The sequence below is a fragment of the Diabrotica undecimpunctata genome, chromosome 6 (assembly GCF_040954645.1).
Source record: "Diabrotica undecimpunctata isolate CICGRU chromosome 6, icDiaUnde3, whole genome shotgun sequence".
Classification (NCBI taxonomy): domain Eukaryota; kingdom Metazoa; phylum Arthropoda; class Insecta; order Coleoptera; family Chrysomelidae; genus Diabrotica; species Diabrotica undecimpunctata.
The window spans coordinates 15,611,827-15,633,538 of NC_092808.1; the positions used below are offsets into that span (position 1 = coordinate 15,611,827).

General features: G+C 32.9%; 1 protein-coding gene across 1 annotated transcript in view; it reads left to right on the forward strand.

Moving 5' to 3' along the window:
- The first annotated feature begins 2,251 nt into the window (after positions 1-2,251).
- LOC140443178 (phytanoyl-CoA dioxygenase, peroxisomal-like) overlaps positions 2,252-21,712 on the forward strand; it is a 36,587-nt gene continuing 17,126 nt past the window's right edge. The window contains exon 1 of the mRNA XM_072534275.1: positions 2,252-2,409. Within this exon, the coding sequence (XP_072390376.1) occupies positions 2,339-2,409 (71 nt within the window). The 5' untranslated portion in view covers positions 2,252-2,338. The remainder of the gene's footprint in view (positions 2,410-21,712) is intronic.

Sequence of the window (21,712 nt, forward strand, 5' to 3'; positions counted from 1 at the left end):
GAATGGAGGCCAAGGGAAGACAAGAGAAGCGTCGGTCGACCACCTACAAGATGGACTGACGATTTAAGAAGACTCGATAAAAACTGGATGAGAGCGGCGCAAGATAGACGGGGTTGGAAACATGAGGAAGAGGCCTATGTTCAGCAGTGGACTCTTGAGGCTGGATGATGATGATGATGATGAACTACATTCGTTATCAATTGAACTACCATCAATCTTATTCCCAGTTATTATTAAGACACCTCATCCCTGGACAATATCTCAGTCTATCTGTTTTCAATAAAGATGAAACAAACCATACCAATATACTTGGTATGGTTGGTTATACCTGAATGAGATAACTCATCAAAAAAAAAAGAAATTAAACCGTCTATAAAAACGTGGTGGAAACAAAACACAAGCAGGGCCAACCAGGTTAGAATTGATCGATTACGTTTAGGTCATACACGTATAATGCATAAATTTTTATTTGATGAAAAGAATCAACCGGTATGTAACAGATGTAAGACAACTCCAAATGTAAAACACTTGGTGAACTGTACAAAATATATTCAAGAAAAATTCAACAACGATCCAAAAGCATTATTAGACGAAAACTGTAAAAATAATATTGTAAATTTCCTTAAAGAAAGTCATATTTTTCATCTATCGTAAATTAATTATGTATTGTAACTCAATGTAACATGTCGCTAATATCCTTTAGTAGTTGATGCAACTGATATTAAATAATAAAAAAAAAAACATTAACTTTAATATGAGGAAGCATTTCTACATATATAGTATAACTTTTGCAATATGAGTTTATATTACCAACTAAAAGAGAATATTTTCTGAAGCTAGTCTTTAGAAGTTTTCGGTATCAATATATTTAATTTGCTTATTTTGTCTGTCTGTCAGTAATGAAAACTCCAGCGCCGGCACTAGATCGTATCTATGTTGTTATTGGTCCGATTGGAGCATGTGATGCATTAAATAATGAATAAAGGTGTCACTGACAAGATCAGTAGAACTCTTCTTCCTCTACACATCAAAACCATCTTTAAGTTGTCTAGTCTCGTCAGATCCGTAAAAGATCAAATCCCCAATGAAGACCATGATGTTTACGAGATACCTTGTTCCAGTTGCCCACGTACATACATAGGACAGACAAACCAACGAATCCATAACCGTATTTAAAAACATACTATATCAGTCAAACATTCCGATACTACTTCAGCCCTAGCCCAACATCATATAGAGACAGGCCACAAAATAGACTTCGAAATAGCAAAAACTATCGCCCCCATCCGCTCCTTAAAATCAAGAATCATCCGTGAAGCGATGACGCTAAACGACTACAAGCAACATGGCGACCCCTGCTTAAGCGACCTACCGCCACCTCACTTGGATAATCGCCTTGCCAGGGTTTGTTATTAAAAACTATAGGTTTGTTGTTAAAAACTATAGAAGTTCTTGGTCCGAAAATGTCTCAAAGCTTTTAAACACCGATTTATTCATAGGTTATATCTCGTGTGACGTGTTGCTGGTACGACAAAATAAAGTTATGTCTATGCGGTTCGCTTCCTCAGCTATGGAAATATCTGGGTAACTTTCAGCTCCATCAAATATTGGTAGGACACGAAACAAATACTTCGCATGTCATACTGTCTTTATCTGTAACAATAGCTTTTGAGATATAATATATATAAAAGAATATAAGCTATGAAACTGAAGCGTGTAGAATTACGGAAATAACAGAAGAAACCTCAGACGACAGAGCTGGATGAGTTTATACGATCTTTAAGAATCCCAAAAGGACCGAATTATGGGAGCGGGAGGAGGCCCAATAACAATAGTGGGTACTATCAAACTGTTATAGTGGCAAGTGATCAGACCATTCAGGTTTAAACCTTTGGCTTTTAAAAAGCACAAAAGGTGGTACAGGTTGACCAAGCACATTTCAAGTTACGCTTAAACTAAATATACGTAGCAACTTTACTTTCTCGGTACGAATTGCAAGCAGCCTGGGATGATGGTGTTTTTATCCCTGAAATGCGGAAACAATTATAATCAACAGATCTTTTCACCAGCACGTCCTGTTAAGACCAGTCTTAGGGCTCTAATTATATTTTTAGTATTTATAGGTTTTGCTATATGATATATTTTTAAGTTCGAATTGTGTTTATAATAAGTATATTTGTTAAAATATAGACTTTTAATAACAGTAACAGAACCTGTTCCGATATAACGGTATAATCCCTTCTCTATTATAATCCTTATCCTCTTTGCTCTTTATTATGAATTATGATGTTATGATAAACAATCTTTGACCAGGTCTAAAATACTTAAATATTACCCAATGTTTGAAAAAATACTATTTCATAGAAAGTTATTGTTGATATCAAGTTGGACTAGCATTAAAGGAAAAATGTAAGTTTATCTGTTCAATACTACTTTATATTGTGTTACTCTTTAATATAAAAAATTCAAGTTTCGCTAAAATTTGCAGCTAATTGACCTGTTTTTAATAAATTATAGCTATTGTCATTTGTTTATAACTAAAAATTTTAAATTTGTTAAGTTGCATCAAAACAATAGAATATGTTGGAACTAGAATAATATAAAAATTTCTGAAAAATCATAAATAAAATTATTGTAGGTATTGCCTGTCCTTCAAGAAATTTCTATTAGTTTTTTTTTCTAATTTATCGTAATTTAACACAAAAAATAGGTTTATTGGTTACATTACCATCATTTGTGTAGTTTCAGTTTTTATTGGCTGCTAATTACTGTACTTTTAATTAACCTTCTTTATTAAATTTTCAATAATTTTAATTACTATTTAAATGGGAATAAGCCACAATTAAAGGTTAAAATACGTTTATTGACGTTTCAATTTCCACTTCGGAAATCGTTCTCAAAATACAAACATTAGTAAATTAAACAAATTTTGTTTTTTGTTACTTAGTGAAAAATTCTTCTAAATTTAATTTTATCTGACTCATCTATATTGACCATTCAGACATACATTATACATTTTAAAGTAGACGACTTTAAAATGATATTGCCAATATTGTTGAGTTGCGTTCCTGGGACCACTTTACATATAAGATAGTTCATTCGATTACATGAAATCAACTTTAACTTGAGAATATCCGTGAGAAAAAATCATAACATGTAATTCGTCTTTAAAAAGACAAATACATGCCATGATGACAGTAAAATTCTCCTGTTAGTGATTCCATAGTAAATTATGAGGGAAAAACCAGGAAAAAAACCTCATAATATTATCCCGACATGGTAAGTATTTGATCGTGCATTTAGTTTACCTTCAATAAACACCAAATTCCGATTTTATATGTTTGTTATTTAAAAAACATAAATGATGTATTCTCTATATGTTACTCACTTACCAATACTGGTATTTTCCTTTTAATAACTTCCTCTTTCAATATGGGTAACCAGATCCTACTACATTCTGCCGAGGAATTCAGTGAACATCAATCCTATATTAAAAATAGAGAATTTGATAGATCTCAAATATGTAAACAGGCATGGGATAATGAACATAGGATTCAATGGAATGATTCAAATATAGTCCTAAAAGAAACGGATGGTAAAAAGAGAAAAACCAAAGAAGTGGCTCTAATTATGCTGAATGAGACCAATTGTGTCGCGGAGTCAGATAAAATTAAATTATTAGAAAAATTTTTCACTAAGTAACAAAAAACAAAATTTGTTTAATTTACTAATGTTTGTATTTTGAGAACGATTTCCGAAGTGGAAATTGAAACGTCAATAAACGTATTTTAACCTTTAATTGTGGCTTATTCCCATTTAAATAGTAATTAATTTAAAATGCCACAAGAAAATAGCTTCAGAACAATATTGAATAATTTTAATAGGATGATCAGTTTGAGTGCTATATGATTCAGATTAGGTGGAAGTTACTGAGGAAATGTGTAGTTTATTGTATTTTTTTATGGTCACTGCTTCATGGTTTTCTGCTGCCATATCTACATTGAGATTATTATCTACATAGATATGTAAAACATGATTGAGTGGATGTCTATTGAACAGTTTTATTGAAGTTTTGCTACTTGATTTTGGTATAATGTTTACTTTGGTTTGGTTGCAAATTCAGCTGTTTCTTTTCCTATCTTTTTTGATATTCAGCATGAGGGTTTCCTAGATTGAGTTTTCGCTTCACCTATATTGTTAATAAAGGTCCATGTTTTAGACCTGTATGTATGAACATGTACTACAACTAATTGAAGACCTTTGTTTTAGATACTGGGAGTATTTTTTTATCTTTATTAATAAGAGAGTTTATTAAATACTGCCCAAGCTAGTCTGCTTCTTTTTATTTCTCCAGTCTACTTTTCTTTACTTGATTCTATGATTTTTCACTACGTATTATATATTTGTACATTATACTGTGATTATTCTGAAGATCCACACAATGATAGACTTATATAAATTAATATATTTTAACTGGAAATATCATAAATCTTGATTCGTATCACACCTTAAAAGTACACTTTCATATCTTAAAAACGTCAAAATGATGAGAGTTTGACTAGTTTCTTACAAGTGAATACTAGCCTAGCAAAATTTGATGTATTGTGAATATACTTATTTGTTATATTGTTTAGAAGATTTATAGTTTCTATAGAAAACATGTTAAAAGTTAACTGAACTACTAGATTGGCCAACCTACAAGGTAACTAACAGCAAACATAGCCCATTATATTCCAGGGAGGGAATAATCACCTTCTAGTACTTGTGAAGAGATTAAGAATTCTTAAACAATCATGCAGGACATTATTTCCAACTCATATTCCTAGGTTGTATATACTTACTATGCTGATCCACTAATTAGGAATTAATAAATAAAATACCCAAATGTTACTTACATAGCCATCTGAATGTCAATCGAATAAAATTAATTAAATATTTTTATCAAATTTTAATAGTAAAATGCATTTTTTGTCAATAATCGAGTATACAGAGCGTCAACAGATGGGGTGCCAGGGGGAAAATTTTTTATTTTTAGCAAATAATTTAATTATTGATAAAACGTTTTGTTTGTTCTAAAACCTCATAAAATGAAATAAAGTTCAAGGTTTTCGAAACCTGCTTAATTTTATAGTCAATTTAATGTAAATCTGTATGAATTTTCCCACTAAGTTTGTAATGTAATTAATAATAACCTACAGTGTGACATAGCAATAATAAGTTTACAATCTACCTAAGTAACTGCCAGCTGTAATAAATAATTTTAAAATTGTCAATGTTTCTCAACAAGACTGTGCTTTATACATACAGTGTAAGTTTTTAGTGTGCCATTGGTGGATAATACCAGGTACAGAATATCAAAAAAAGGTATTTAAAAAAATGTAGGCAATTGCGTAAAAGGAAGCGCAACAGATTAGTAGAGGAGTGAGACAGGGCTGTGTACTTTTACCATTACTATTTAATATATATATTCCGAAGAATTATGTACTCAAGTACTTGAAAACTGTACAGAAGGGATCAAGATAAATGGTGAAAATATAAATAACATCCGTTATGCTGACAATACAGTCATTATCGCTGAAAGTGAGACAGACAGACAGACGTTACTAAACACAATTTGTGATACCGGGGGAAATGTTTGGTTTAACAATAAACATAAAGAAAACAAAAACCATAGTTATCAGTAAGACGAGCGAGAGAGTAAGAGTATTGAAGATGAGGAAATTTCTGAGTAATCAAAGACTCAATCTGCCAATCCGATATCGGATGGTAAAATGTTATATCCACTCTATTGTTCTTTATGGTGTAGAAGCCTGGACTGTTAATGTTGACTTAATGAGTAAACTGGAAGCTTTTGAGATGTGGCTTTTTAGGAGAACTTTGAAGATACCATGGACTGATCATATTACAAAATGGTCTTGCACAGAATAGGACGAGACAGAGAACTTTTGACCACCATTAAAAGGCGAAAGACAGCATATTTGGGGCACATACTTAGAAATGATAAGTACGAGTTGTTGCAGCTGATTATGAAGGGTAAAATCAAAGGAAAAAGAGGTCCTGGTAGACGACAAATATCCTGGCTGAAAAACATTCGCGACTGGACCGGGTTAAACACACAGACACTCTTAAGAAAAGCAGAAAATAGAGACGAATTTGCAATGGTTATAGCCAACCTTCATTAGTGGAGACGGCACTAGAAGAAGAAGTAGGCAATTGTATTTTCCAAGCTTGGAAATATACCGAATAATTCTGAAGGGTGATTAATAACTATGTGGTAAAGCAGATGTACAATTTTTTAAATAGAATACCCTGTATATTTTATCATATTTAGATTCCTCTCATAATCCCTCAAAAAAGCTATTTCTATTTTTTTTATTTATTTGATCAAAAAAAATATTTCTGTTTTTTCCGGATTTTTCGTAAAGGTGCGTCACCTCAAAAACCCGAAAAACGAGTTTTTTAGGGGTTTTGGGGGATCTTCCTCATTTTATAGGCATCAAAATAGATCAAATGGAAGTTTCTTTATAGCCTACATATAACTTAAAATAACTAAGTCTTTTAGGTCATTCAAAAATTGGGCAACACCTTTAAACTCCCGCAAAACCATGTTTTTTTAAGGAGTTTTTCGAGTTTTTGCGGGGTTAATCGTGGTTTTTGAGATCAATACAACCCGAATCAATGCGTCTGTAATTCATATTCAAAAAATATATGAAAAAGAATATTTTCAGGCCTCAAATACGCAAACAACCATCGTTTATGCGAGAAACCAGGTTTTCAAGAGTTATTCAGGTGTTTTACTGGGTTTACCCAACTTTTTTTTACCTTTCTACATTATTAAATAGCACGTTTTCAAACATTTTATAAAATAACATAAGACAATGTATTTCCCATATTCACAGAAACTAGAGATTTCTTGAAGCACGCGAAAATCCCGTTTTTCAAGGTTTTTTGCTAGATTTTTCTATTTTTTGCCGTAATGCGCAATTAGATGGCACGTTTCAAAGAATGTTTTTGAAAAAATGAGATAATGCATTTTTCTTATTTAAAAAACAAGAAAAACACAACAAACAAGAACTTCCTAATCTTCCTAGCTGTTTAGGTTTAATTTCAGAGATTTTTGATTCTATTCCTTGTTTTTTTAACTCTTTTTCCATTTCTTTAACATCCATACGGGAGTTGCTTTCATAACCTTTTTCTTTGTAATTTCGTTTTTCCTGGTGTATGGAATGATGTCTTGTGTTTTATGAGATCCTCTTTTAGTTTTATATAATCTTCAATGTAGCTATTGTCATCTTTGTTGATTGCGATTTTGTGGGGTGTTAAATCCAGAGTAATAAAACACGTAGTTATATATTACACTTCTACCACTATTAGGCCATTTCTTTGTTGGTATAGACTTTGTAATTCCACATACAGCTGGTTCCCAGAAAAACTGATACGACTCTTAGTAAGATTTGATCATTTTGAGCAGTGTATTTGATTGGTCTGACATTATATTATATTTATTATGACAGACAAATAATAAAATAAACAACAAACAATTGATTACATATATGTTAATTCATAAATTTTAATAATTATCCAAAACATTTTAACATAAGCAGAACCACAGTTTTTCTATTACTAAAAAATGAAGGGAACAAGAAATTCTCGAAAGAAAGCGAGGTTCTTGAAGACCAAAACTATACTAAATTTAGGTAATTATGTAAAAATAAAATTAATATTTTGTAATATCTCCATCAGCATTGATAACAGCTTGTAGTCTTCGGTCCATCTGCCTGAAAGGATCTATGAAATTGTCTTCTTCAGAGAGCTCTTCCCAAACCTGTTGTATACCGTGCCTCAGCTCTTCAGCATTTTGAGGTATAAAATTACGCCGATACGACCGTTTTATAATAACCTCCCACATATTATCGATTGGGTTTAAATCTGGACTGTAGCTGGGCCATGGTAAGGTTTTCTGGATACAACTGTTCTACACTGGGAAACATGATGTTTTCTAGAATATTCAGATAAGTCTGCCCAACAAACCTGCCATCAATACACCATACCATTCTCATTCCTCTAGATGAAATCCATCCCCATTGAAAAATTTTCTCTTCTGTAAATATTACCCTGTCGCAAAAATCTTGATTTTGTAGCTGATGGTTTAAAGCAAATATAAGTCTTGATTGTTTCACATGATATTGACATTGATACACTCCTCAATTTTCTACAAAATAAGCTTTAAGTGTCGAAGTACAGATTGTATAGGTGTTTTGCATTGACATGATGCATCTTTAATGCGATAATAATAGCCATTGGTTGCCGAACGAAACAAGAGTTAGCCAAGAGAGGTTGATAGGAAAGATTAAAGACATATCACTCAAGATAAGTTGAAAAAGAGTAATTTGTGAAGGCCCTTATGATGCGCCAGGTGCGTTTCATAAGCGTATGAGTATTAATACACTTTGTGTTCCCGCTCATACCTCGGGGTGTTGACTACTGACTTTATGGCTCGCCCAGCATGCCATAGCATGAAGGGTAGGGTGCACGTCATTTTTTACAAAGTAGAGACCCCCACTCCATGGCCTGACCTGTCTTTTATTCACATAGAACGTAAAAAAAATGGAGTGCAAAATTAACCGGACACTCAGATCTTTCCTAAAAACTGGCGTTTAAAAAAGTTTAAGATGTTCCCAATTGAGTATTTAATAATAAACACAATTTAAAAGTCAAATTTATTACAACTCAAGAATGGTACACAGAAAAAACAATAAACAATTTAAAAAATTTGAAAACCTGCAAAGAAACAATTTAATTTTTTTAATATAAACATTTTATATGGAAAACCATATTTAGTAGAGTGTATTACCTCCACAAGCTCTAATTACGACCCTCATTCGATCAGCCATACTTCGAATTAAGGCAGCAAAGTCTGCTTGGGGGATTTGCTCCCATTCGTCACGAACTGCTTGCTCCAAATCATTCATGGTTTCAAACTCACCATGGTTACGTCGAATATGTCGTCCCAGAATATCCCATGCATGCTCTGTTGGATTTAAGTCTGTACTCCTTGACGGCCATGCTCATAAACGAATCCCAACTTCATCCAAGTAATCCCGTAGTATTCTTACGATATGCGGACGAGCATTATCTAGCATCAGACGAAAGTTTTCTCCAACAAATGGGCCAAATGGCACTACATGATCTTCCAAACATTGCCGAATATGCCCGTTGAGCGTTCAAATTGCCCCCTTGAATTATAACAAGTTCTTTATGAGCCTCTAGGGAAATGCCTGCCCACACCATTATATCACCTCCACCAAATTGACCTCTCTGAGTAAAACAACATATGGTACAATGTACATGTATGTACATGTAACAAAAATTAAATCATAATTCATTATAGAGTTTACAGTAATTTAAAAAAGACAGAACTTCATTGAATTTTGTAACCAGTGCTTCTTTCAGGCTGTTGGGTATCTTGAATATCGCTTTGGCTGAGGTGTACTCTGGACATTCTATTATATGGTTGACTGTGAAAGGTGTTTGGCATCTTTGGCACATTGGTAGTGGTCCTTTGGAGATTATGTAGCCGTGCGTAAGTCGTGTATGCCTAAGCCGGAGTCTGCTGATAATTACCTGGTCTTTTCGTTTTGGTGGTATAGGAAGATTTTTTGAAGATACGTCTGGTTTGATGCTTTTAAGATTTGTGTTTGTTTGATCCCACATTTCTTGCCAGATTTTGTTTACATGATTCTTGAATAAAGTTTTAGTATCTGATATTGGTATATTAGTGATTTTGTTAACTAGTCAGTCTGGACTATTTTTTTCCTGCCTTGTAGTTTTAGCCTATAAATATCTATTATTTGTACGTATTTATATTCTATTGCGATGTATTAATTTAAATTTAGAAAATATATTCCACTCCGCCATTGGTAATTTGATTGACAGTTTCATCTTACTTCAGTGGTTTTCAATATCAAATCGGCCAAAAAGGGTGAAACGGACTATATACAACGTATCCTGTAAGATAAACACCTAATTAAGGATTATATCTAATTTTTAATAGATAAGAAAAGCTTCTAATTAACACTCGTGTGTTAATTTATTTTTTGCACTTTAGTGACAGATGACCTTTTGAGTGAAATTGTAATTAGATGTTTTAAAAAAAAAACACTAATGATTTGTTATTTGCAATTGCAAATAAAGGTATTTTTAATGAGAGTTTATCTGTTTACTTCAATAAACGACATTGTACACTTTTTCATTTATAATTAATTGTATATCCATATATTCTTATTAATACTCTTCTTGTTCCCTTTATTCTTGCTACTTTTTGGAAGAGAAAGAGATTGGATGTGGTTCTTTCAAAAATCATATACAAGCTGTTTGTATTATCTTTTTTTTTGTATTTGTATATCACCTGTACGGTGTTTGTATATTGCTATCTGTTCACAAATGACCAATTATCAGTTATTTTCTAACCTAACTTAATAAACAGCAAATACTTAAATCTAAGGGCTTACCCTGTAGCTTACTCTTATTTATCTATCAACTAATGCACTAAAACTAACATGCAATAACTTCACAGCACTATACTCTGCTTTCTACACTAAACTGTTATACATTTACACTAACTTACATGGTTTTGTCCTTATGAGTCTTCTCTTTAGTTCAGTGTTGTTAAGAAGCTGGATTGCCTCGACATTCACATGACTATGCAGCCTCTGCTCGTGACTTCCTGCTGTTCTCTTGATTATTTCGATCACAGTTTCCATACCCAGGTCCTGGTGGAGGTTGCTGTTACAGATATACCAAGGAGCATCAACAATGTTTCTCAGTACTTTGTTTTGAAATCTCTGGATAATATGTAGATTACTAGCTTTGGTACAGCCCCAGAATTGGCACCCATATACCCATATTGGGCTCAGTACTTGCTTGTAAATTTGCTTGCGATTTCAAATAATTTAATTTGTTTAATATTGCAACGCCACTGCATGGGTCTGATCATAGATTGATATTCTATTGTCTGCGCGATTAACTATTTCGTGGAAGGGTTCGCTACTCGATTTGAAATAAGCTGTAACGTTTTAGATAAAAGCCTTCTGGGATAAACAATTTCAATTTCACAATAACTATTAAGTGAAACTTCTTGAAATTATTATAGCTGAATACATGTGATATTGACCCTATTATCTCGCGAAACTAAATTTTTTTATGCACATTTTTAAAAAACCTATTAATAATTTTCAAAAAATCAACTTTTGAATCTATTTTTGCAATAATTAAGTAACAAATTAACAAAAATAATTTTACAAACTCTCATTTTAACGGATTCTCTATACTTTCAGTAAAATTGTCCAAATTTTCCTTATAATTTTCAGGTTAACATTTAGTATTTCAAATCAAATGGCGATCTTACATTGTTTATAAATAAAAAATTACTTTTTATCTTTTGCTTGTTTTGTTTATTATACATTGCTATTGCCAAATTTATCAAAAGCAGTTGCTATACAGTGATGAGTGCCTTAAGAACCGGCAAAATAACGCAAAAGATAGAAAACATAATACGTTGTGAAATAAAAAGAGATTAAAGTAGTAGAGGTGGGAAATTATCGATAGAAACCTCTAATTTACATTACATTACATTAGGACTATCGATAGTTTCCCACCTTTAGACGTTAGCTTATGAGCTAGTTGACTTCAGTCATAATATTACAAGTATGACGTCGAACATTAACATTTTTTAAATTTCGCATAAAGTAAAAACTGATTGAAGGCAATAAAGCAAATGTAAGTAAACAGTTTAATTAGTAGTAATTTGATAATTAATTCTGTGTTGACGAATACAGAATAACAAGCTATGATAATTCTGTATTGAGAAGAGTGTATGCGACGTCTCAAATCACAGTTTATTATTGATCAATACTTTAATTTTGGATAAAAACATACTCGTACTTAAACTGTTTTTACTTACATTACGTTATACGTATTACTATGACTGAAGTCAACCAGATCATAAGCTAACGTCCAAAGGTGGGAAACTTTCGATAGATCTAATGTAATGTAAAGTAAATTATAGGTTTATATCGATAATTTCTCACCTCTACTACTTGCATCTCTTTTTATTTCATAACGTACTATGTTTTCTATCTTTTGCGTTATTTTGCTGGTTCTTAAGGCACTCATCCCTGTATACCTGTACCAATAAGTGTCACGAAAAAGGCTTTTTATTTGCTAATTTTTCTGGTCTATTTGTGAATCATTATTTACATTATTGGTGATAGGTGGGACATTTCTTATACAATGTGACGAATTGTAAAAAAATAAATATTTAAAAATCAATTAATATCGAAAAAGTTCCGCCTTCTTTAGCACAAACTAATTAAAATACTAGTACAGTGCGGTGTGATGAGACTTTTAGTACAGTCTATTGGTGAATCATTCTTTACCATATTGGTGATAGCTGGAACATTGTGACGAATTGTAAAATAAAAAGGAAATACTTAAAAGTCAATTAGTACCTAAAAAGTTCCGCCTTCTTTAGCACCAACTAATTAGAATACTAGTACAGTGCGGTGGGATGAGACCTTTAGTACCGCTTCTCTAATAGATTTCTTGTTACTATACTCGTTTTCATCGTTCTTGGCGTGTGCCTGAAATAAGCTACTACGGAATTTTTAATATTCGTCTCTCTCTGATACACAGATGCGTAATTCAATTGTGCGAGTCACGTTCGTCATGGTAAAGTGCGATGAGAAGGGAATGAAGAGACCACTCACGTCTCCCAGTATTGTAGCAATAACACCGATGCGTTTGGCCGATACGGTGTCGGTGATAAGTTCGGCCTCTTTACGAATACAGATAGCTGGCAGTGACGTGTTTTTTTTTTAACATGTTACCCTGATCTATGCAGGTTTGAAGTAGCTGATGAAATATTTTTTATAAGTAAACAGTTTTTAATTAATTAATAGTTTGAGCTCTTACTGTGCGGAATTCCATTACATAAAATAATACTCTCGACACCTTAAAAATTCCAGTTTATTATAAATTAACTCTCTCTATTCCGATACCCATTGCAATAATGACTTGTGGCATTGTTCTTGAATGAGCTGGCTAATAGGTTTATAATTGTAGCAATTACCATTGATATTTTATGTTGTTTTAGTCGATTTTAGTCAGTCATTGTTGGAATTTGTTCCGGACAGTTTTACTTATTATTTTTTGTTGTAAATAACTAATTGTTCTATTTAATAAAAAAAAATGCCGGGAAAAACGATAACAGGAGAAATGCGACAATGTGTAGTTCATTTATTGGAGTATTTTAAAAAAGAAAAAGAAAACAACGGACCTTTGCTTTCGTTATCATCGGTACATGAACGAGTAGCGGACACTTTGAAAATCAGTCTTCGCACAGTGACAAGAATAAAGAGTGAATACAAGACAGGGGCAGCTCTTACTACACCAGGAGAGTCACGTAATGTACAAAAAAAAAGACTAATGATGTCAGCGATACTATAAAAGGAGAGATTAGAAATGTACTGTATGGCATGAAAGCAAAAGGAGAACACGTTACAATTAAGTTCTAAATACACAATTAAGAAACAAGCATCTCTATGACGGTTCTGATACAAGTTTGTGGCGTCTTATGAAAAATTGTGGGTTTTCATACAGACTAGAAAATAGTAGACGAGTGCTATGTGAGAAACCATGTATTGTCTCCAAACGACTGTATTGTTTGAGTCATTATATGAGAAATTTTTTAAGTCCAAGCCCACTTCAGTTCGTTTTTTTAGATGAAACATGGATATTCCTAAAAGGGGCATATAAACGTACTTGGCAAGATGACTGTGTGAAAAGCATCAGAAAAGGACACGAAAATACAGGTAAACGCTTTGTTGTTTTACATGCCGGAAGTAGGCAAGGATTTGTTAAAGATGCTGGATTACTGTTTTCTACGAAATCGAAGAGTGCAGACTATCATGATTCTATTAATAAAGAGTCTTTTAAAAAGTGGGTCTCCGAAAAGCTGATACCAATGTTGGAGGAACCATCTTTAATTATTATGGATAATGCCTCATACCATAGCTCTTTAATAGAAAAGTTACCGAATGCCAGTTGGAAAAAATCGGACTTACAAGAATGGTTACGAGCGAAAAAAATAATTTTTGACGACGATTCGGGCAAAACAGAGCTATTGAGTCTTTGTCGCCAGAATAAACCACAACATACCAGGTACTTTATAGACGAGCTACTCCAAGAACATGGGCATCAGGTTTTGAGATTGCCTCCATATCACTGTCAATATAATCCGATTGAGTTGGTCTGGGGCATTTCTAAACAATACTATGATCGTCATATTGGAGAACATGGACGTGGAGATGAAACAGTGAAAAAAGTTTGGGGCGATGCATTAGCTGAGGCAACACCTGCAGTGTGGGCGAGTTGTGTTAACCATACTGACAAATGAATTCAGGACGACTGGGCAAAAATGGTCACATATGATGAAAATGAAAGTAGGATTATCATCGATTTGGCGGAAGATTCCAATGATGAAGACAGTTCCAGTGAAGACGCTGACTGATTAGCTAATGAATCAAGGTCAGTACGTTGTAACAGTTCAGAATTCGCTACAGTGCTTAAAACTTAAAAAATCTGTATCATTTTTTAATTAAAGTGGGTTAAATAATTAACACTTTTTTGGGTATATTTCAAAATCCTTTTAAAATGTACTTTTCGTTATATCCTGTCCTATTGTACTGCAAGCTAGAAAAATACTTCTTCGCAATTTATACGTATATTCCGTTATTAGAAATTTAATGAAAAATAATTTATAATTTTCTTTTATAACTATTTTTTCGTTTGACATGCTACATTTTGCTCCGCCACTGGAGGAGGTAAACGAATCGAGCTTAGACAAGGAAAAACAGATGAAACAACTTATTGCAAGTGTTTTTACACGCACACGCCAAGAACGATGAAAACGATTGTAGAAAGTTAGCAATGCATGTAAAACGGTAATAATACAAAATAAAATAACCTTGTTTATGCCCTGACCTCTTTCCTGCCGGATCTTAGTCTCCGATACCCATGATCAGTACACGTCTGCTTACTCTGTCTTCTCATTTCATGATGATTCGACTAAGGATATCTTACGATCTTTAATACAGTGGTTTACCGTTGCCTTCTGTATTCTTATGCCGTTGGCTAATGTCTTAGCTCATCCGCGTTTAGGGTCAGTTTCCCAACCCTAGGACAAAGGACCTTAATTAAACCAAAAACCTTATTTGTTTAACCCTACACTGCTCAATGTATCATATATGAAACATACCGAGAATTTACATGTATAACACAGTCAAATAATATTAAGTCCAAACAGCACTATGTAACATATTCGATATATACCACTCTATTATATATACACATTGTGTAACCTGGTAATATCGTCTAATATTTTATAAAACGTGCGAATTAGTAAGTTATCACTTAACCGTCGTGTTGACGATAACGCTGAGATTAAAATTTTTTTATAGGTGATTATTAATGAAAATTGAATGTGCAAATTTGCGTTTTCTGATTATTATACATCCACAAGTCATACAGTATTAGTTTTATTCAGCATCTACTATTATTTTTAAAGGTATGGTAAAAAATTTTTTTGTATCATTTATGATACATAATGTAATTTGGGTGTTATTTTAGATGTCTAGCTGGTATATGAAGAGGCCTTTATCAGATAAAGAATTGCAAGTTATAGTCGACAATTGGGATGATAGTGAAGATGAATGTGATGTAAGTGATATTGAAGACTTGAATAATGATGTAGATTTAGAAAATATAGACATATCAAACATTCCAGTGGTATTTGAAGATGAGCTGAGTGGGGCAGAACTGGTAGATACAGCAGAAAATGAGCGAGGAAGACCATCTACAAGTTCTATTGAACAGGATATACAATTGAAGAAAAAGAAAAGGCCAACAAGCTGTATTCTTCCAAAAGATATTCGAACAGATGCTGTAGGACATTGGCCAATCTACACTAGCGATCGAACCCGATGCAAAAAGCCAAATTGTAAAAAATTAACCTATGTTAAATGTGACAAATGTGGTTTGCACTTATGTTTTAATAAGGCTTCAAACTGTTTCTTTCAATTTCATTAATAAAAATATTATACTATAAAGGTACTTAAGTATTTTATTTCCTATATATAATTTTGTCCAAATGCAGTTTCTATCAAAATTGATCCATTACCGAAAATGTCCTGGAATTAAAAAAACTAACTTTAAATTTTTTTAAGTATTTTTTTCGGACTTCTTGATCCGATACAATTGAGCATTGTAGGGTTAAATTGACACAAAAAAATTAAAATATAAACCGGTGCAGAAAAAGTGAATTTTTGAAATTTGTTAAAAAAATTGTTTAATTAATATCTGCCCAAAAATTTCGCCTTTAAGCACACTTTAGATTTGTTTAAAGGGGACATTTTTGAACAAGAATCCGCAAAGGAAACCGAATCAGAAACATTTTTCCTACTGGAAAAATACATTACCTCTCTGAAATTACCAGAATAAGTACGAGTATATTTATCTGTTTACAGTTTATAGTCATTTTTTGCACATTAATAATAAGCTTAATTTTATTTGTACTTATTGGTAATTACTTTTAATATTCCTCGAGACTGACGTCGGTATTTTTTATAAATATTATGGGGAATAAAAGACAGAAAATTGTGTATTGTTCACAGTTTTATTCAAAATCGCTTCAAGTGACTTCAAATCGCTGTGAGTCAGTTTCTGCAAATAACAAAAATGGGTAAAAATCCAAGTGTACCAGGTATTGTTAAATATGTCCAAACAGCAGAGACGTCCGTCCCTAAGAGGTAATATTTTTACTTAAGTTGTATTTGGTTTAATAGTAGGAGAGCTAGTGAACTCTCCGAGTAACGGTATGTCTGTAAGGCTAGAAATTTTTATATAGTGATGAGGGGCGTAGGAAATTTCGACACTAAGCAGGTAGCGACTAAAATTTAATGGCAATTTTCGACACCAGCCCCAATTCCCGTTTTTATCTTACAGGTATATTCGACACCAAATAAATATAGCTGCGACATAAATAAAATACCATAATTAATTAATTTATTTATTTTAATAAAAGTAATGTGCATTTTATTTCTTTATAACTGTAATAATATCTAAATATAATACAACTAGTACCTAATTTTTGTACATTTTACCGTTAATATACTTGTATACAATGATTTATTTGCTATTATAGGAATGATGATTCATCATTTTCTCCAAAAATGCCAATTTAGCCTTAACACTAGTATCTTTGATTTTTGCTGGTATATGTAAACTATTTATTTTGACATAAGTGTCTACTTGAAATTCTTTTAACTTTTCAATAAAAATAAAAATAGAAGGATGTGTTGAATAAAAAGAAGAATTAAATCTCGAATGAAAGGATTCACAGGCATTTGTGGTCCTCGCAATAGACGGATTCTGATTAGACCATATGTGTGGTGGAAATAAAGCGCTATCGAAAATGTAATTTTCCAGTAAATAATCTGCATATATATCAAGTGTTGCGTTTATAGGTTTATATGACATTAAATCATAAAGAAAGCATTCTTCAACTTCTGCTGGATTTAAATAAGTTAAACCAAACGTATGCCTTAACCATTTTCCAATTTCTGAATTTGTATCCTTATATTCTTGTACCAAACCCAAAGATTGAATTTTTTTAAACCAGTTTTGGTGTAAGTGAAAACGGCATCCACTAATTTTTGCATTGGGCCACATATACAATAAAGCACAGTGAATTGCTTTTTCAAAGTCCACAAATATTTCAGTTGGCTCTAATGATAATTGAAATGTTTCAAAAATCTTAGACCTTAATAAAGAAAATAAATTTTTGTATGTCATTGACAATTTGTCCTTTAACAAACAGTATGCTAAAGGAACATAATGTCCATTTTCCAAGCCATGTATAGTAAATAATTGTAGAAAATATTTGGTACTGTATGAAAATGTACCATCCATATACAAAGTTTTTAATTTACACAACTAACGAATATTTGTCTCGCATGAAAATACAATTACATTTAATTCAGGATGATTTAAAAACAAAAAACTTTCATTGCGACAGGTTTTAGGAGAATAATTACTAACCGCGTTATGGACTTCTGATGTGCTTCTTGGTAACGGACCTGGTAACAGTTTACGATGACAGTTGTAAATGTTCTTTCTTATGCTAGCTATGTCAGGAACCGTCAGCAAATTGGCATCACACTCAGCAACAGCAGTTCTTGTAATTTTGGCAGGCTTTTCCGATATATCCTCTTGGGCTTTTCTTTTACATGCATTGGTTACCATCTTTACTTCAAGCTTTTTTGGATCGGCTTCATGATTATGTACCAAATCACTTCTTGTGATGGTGAGGTCCTCACAGCCTATTGTAAACACTTTTGCGGAACACTTAGTGTTTCTTTGGATGCAGCGCCAAAATATCTCGCCGCTTTTTAACACTTTCTGTTTCGAGAACGAATGATGCTCCACCACTAATAAATCTCGACCACGGGAACTTTTTATCAAACTCATTTTTTAAATATCCGTATACGTGCACAAGTCAACGTCAAACAAGAAATAAATTACAACTGAAATAATTTAGTCACAAGTACACAAGTGCCACGCCCCCCGCCGTGACAATAAATATTGGGAAAACCCGCTTGTTCTGCTTGGGTGCAAATGTCCATCGCCGCTAATTACCTACCTACCTGCTTTAATTTTCCTATAATAAAATTTGACCCTTCGATTACCCCAGGTACAAAGACAATTTGGTGTCGAAAGTTCGCCCGCCGGTGATGAGTAGAGCTTGGGAAGTATGCACTTAAAAAACCCTAAAATATGCATGCAAATATGCACAAAAAACAGTTGAAATATGCACTAAAATATGCTTTTTATCCATTTAATGCATATAGGTAAATAAAAAACGCAGTAATACTTGTGTTGAAGGTATTTAATTTATTTTATGTCAAAGTCACAAAAAATATTTATTGAAATTTTATATTATCTACATCATTATATTCATTTATTCTTTGATTCATCATAATCCTTCTTTATTATACTATTATTACAGTTAAAACTATATATTATAAATCTTTATCCATCTAGTTATCACCGGTTCAGGTGGTAAAGGTAGATTAGGTAGTTTTCTAAGATAGTGGTGGGTATTCTGTCAAAATTTGGAGAATAAAAAAAAAATGATGATTGCTACTTCATCTTTTATTGAAGATGTTTCATATATGAATCCATACATACAGTGTGTCCGTAAAGTATGGAATAAATTCGATATTTCCTAAATGAAAAGCCTTTTTAAAAAAATCTAAAACACGCCGATTTTTAAGTTTAATGTTCTACATTTTACAATAAAATTTCAGTATACAATATGATACACATTAAGGTGATGACGTCCTCGGCTCTTTTTTAAATGCAACATCCTGTATTTTAAGACATTTCGATAAAAATGAGCTGATTCCAAAAATATAATAGGGGGGGTCTGACGGATGGATATAATTTGAAAGATATGCGCTTAGAAAATTAATTTTTATTGATTTCTAATATTAACAAATAACAAATTAAAACATGACTTTATTTTAAATGTTTGAATTGTAGCCCTTGTTGTGTTTGACAGTAACCAAGACGTTTACAAATTCTTGTACAACCGTGTTTATGGTTTCTTGAGAAATATTGTTTATTTCTTTACAAATTCTTGTTTTTAAGTCTTCAATATTTGCAGGTTTCGTTTTATAAAAAACATTCTTCAAATTACACCACATGAAATAATCCAAAGGATTGAGGTCTGGCGACCTCGCTGGCCATCCAATATGTCCACGTCTTCCACTCCACCTGTTCGAAAAAAAATCCTTTAGGTACCTTCGAACATCTACAGCATAATGCGGAGGCGCACCATCTTATTGAAACGATAAACTTTCATTAAAACCTCCAGGATTAATAATTCTACTATGAAATAAATTAACTAAAGTAGGTACGAGACACCCTCTTAAAAACTGAAGGTATGCTGGCCCGTTTAAATTACCTTCGAAAAAGTAGGGTCCGATGATTATATTTCTTACAATGCCAGCCTATACGTTTACCTTTTGCAGGTATTGTGTATGATGTTCCTGCATTCAGTTGGAGTTTTCTTTTACCCAGTATCTACAATTCTGACGGTTGACCTCGCCATTTAATGTGAATGTTGCCTTATTAGAAAAAATAATATTTTGAACCAAGCTAGGGTTTCGGTGGCAGTTATCCATCATTGTGTCACAAAATTGTATTCTTTTATCTGGATCATCCTCGTTTAATTCCTATACAAGTGTGCATAAAGGGTGCCATTTTTCAAGTTTTATTACTTTTTGTACCGTTGTTTTGCAAACATCGAGATCACGACTAACCTTACGAACAGAAGTGTGTGCATCTTCTTCAAAAGCAAGTAACCATCTAATGATGTATTATAATTTACAGAGGGACGACCTGATTTATGTGCATTTTTAACCGTATCAGTTTATCGAAATTTCTTTTCAATCTTACTTACTGTTGACTGCGTTATGGGTCTTTCTGGATATTTACCATTAAATAAATTACACTGGAAACGGGAAGGGTTTCTCTGTCCAAGTGTAGCTGAATAAATATTTTGGCTGCGTACAAGAATTAGGTATAATTACTTCGGATTATTTCTTCGACCTTTGGTGTATTTCCATTAAGCGGTGGTTCTTTTTGTAGTATGGATTTAAATAAACTACTTCTTACTCAGTATGTATTACAATTATAACCCGTATACTTTTAAATTGTTCGATAGGTAATACAGTTACCATTTATTTGCTCTCTGCTTTTATATAAGAAATATTATCACTTACAATTGTTAACACGTGATCGTAAAGAGGGAGAATTAACTGATATGTTTCATTGATTGCGCATTATTAAGTTTTACATTTAACTTCAGGTAGCATTATTCCCACGTTGTTGCATCTAAGTAAAGGATATATTACCAGCGAAATCACCAATCGAACACTTCAATGGTCTACAAATGAAAGAAAGGCTTTTTCTTTCTTTCTTTTCGAAGAATCCTGAAGATATCATGGACAGAGTGTGTAACAAACAACGAAATTATGAGAAGAGTTAACAAAAGAATGGAAACCATCAAAACACGAAAGCTGCAATACCTGGGGCATGTTATGCGCGGTGAGAGATACAACGTAGTTCAGTTGATTATATAAGGGAAGTTCCAGGGCAGGTGAAGTCAAGGAAGCAGAAGAATATCATGACTGCGTAACTTAAGGGAATGGTACGGAGGCACATTAATCAACTATTCAGAATAGCCACGATGATTGTCAACGTCCGTCGGGGAAATGGCACGTAAAGAAGATCAAGCTTACGCAGAACCTAATGTGGTAAAATTTATTTAGCTTGGAAAACTGGAATGGATGGGTCATGCGGAGCTTGTGACCCTCTGAACCAGCAATTAGTATAATTCAACACATAGTAGGAAAGCGGTCCAAGAGATGGACTAGAAACTAGTGTGGAGAAGATGAATTGAACAATCAATGTCCATCCTGGGCTGTGGAGCCAATGGTGATAATAACGTACTATGTGACCCACCCACGGTTCAGATGCTGAAATAACCTGCCTAGATTTAATATCACCGTTTTGTTAATTTATTAACTTA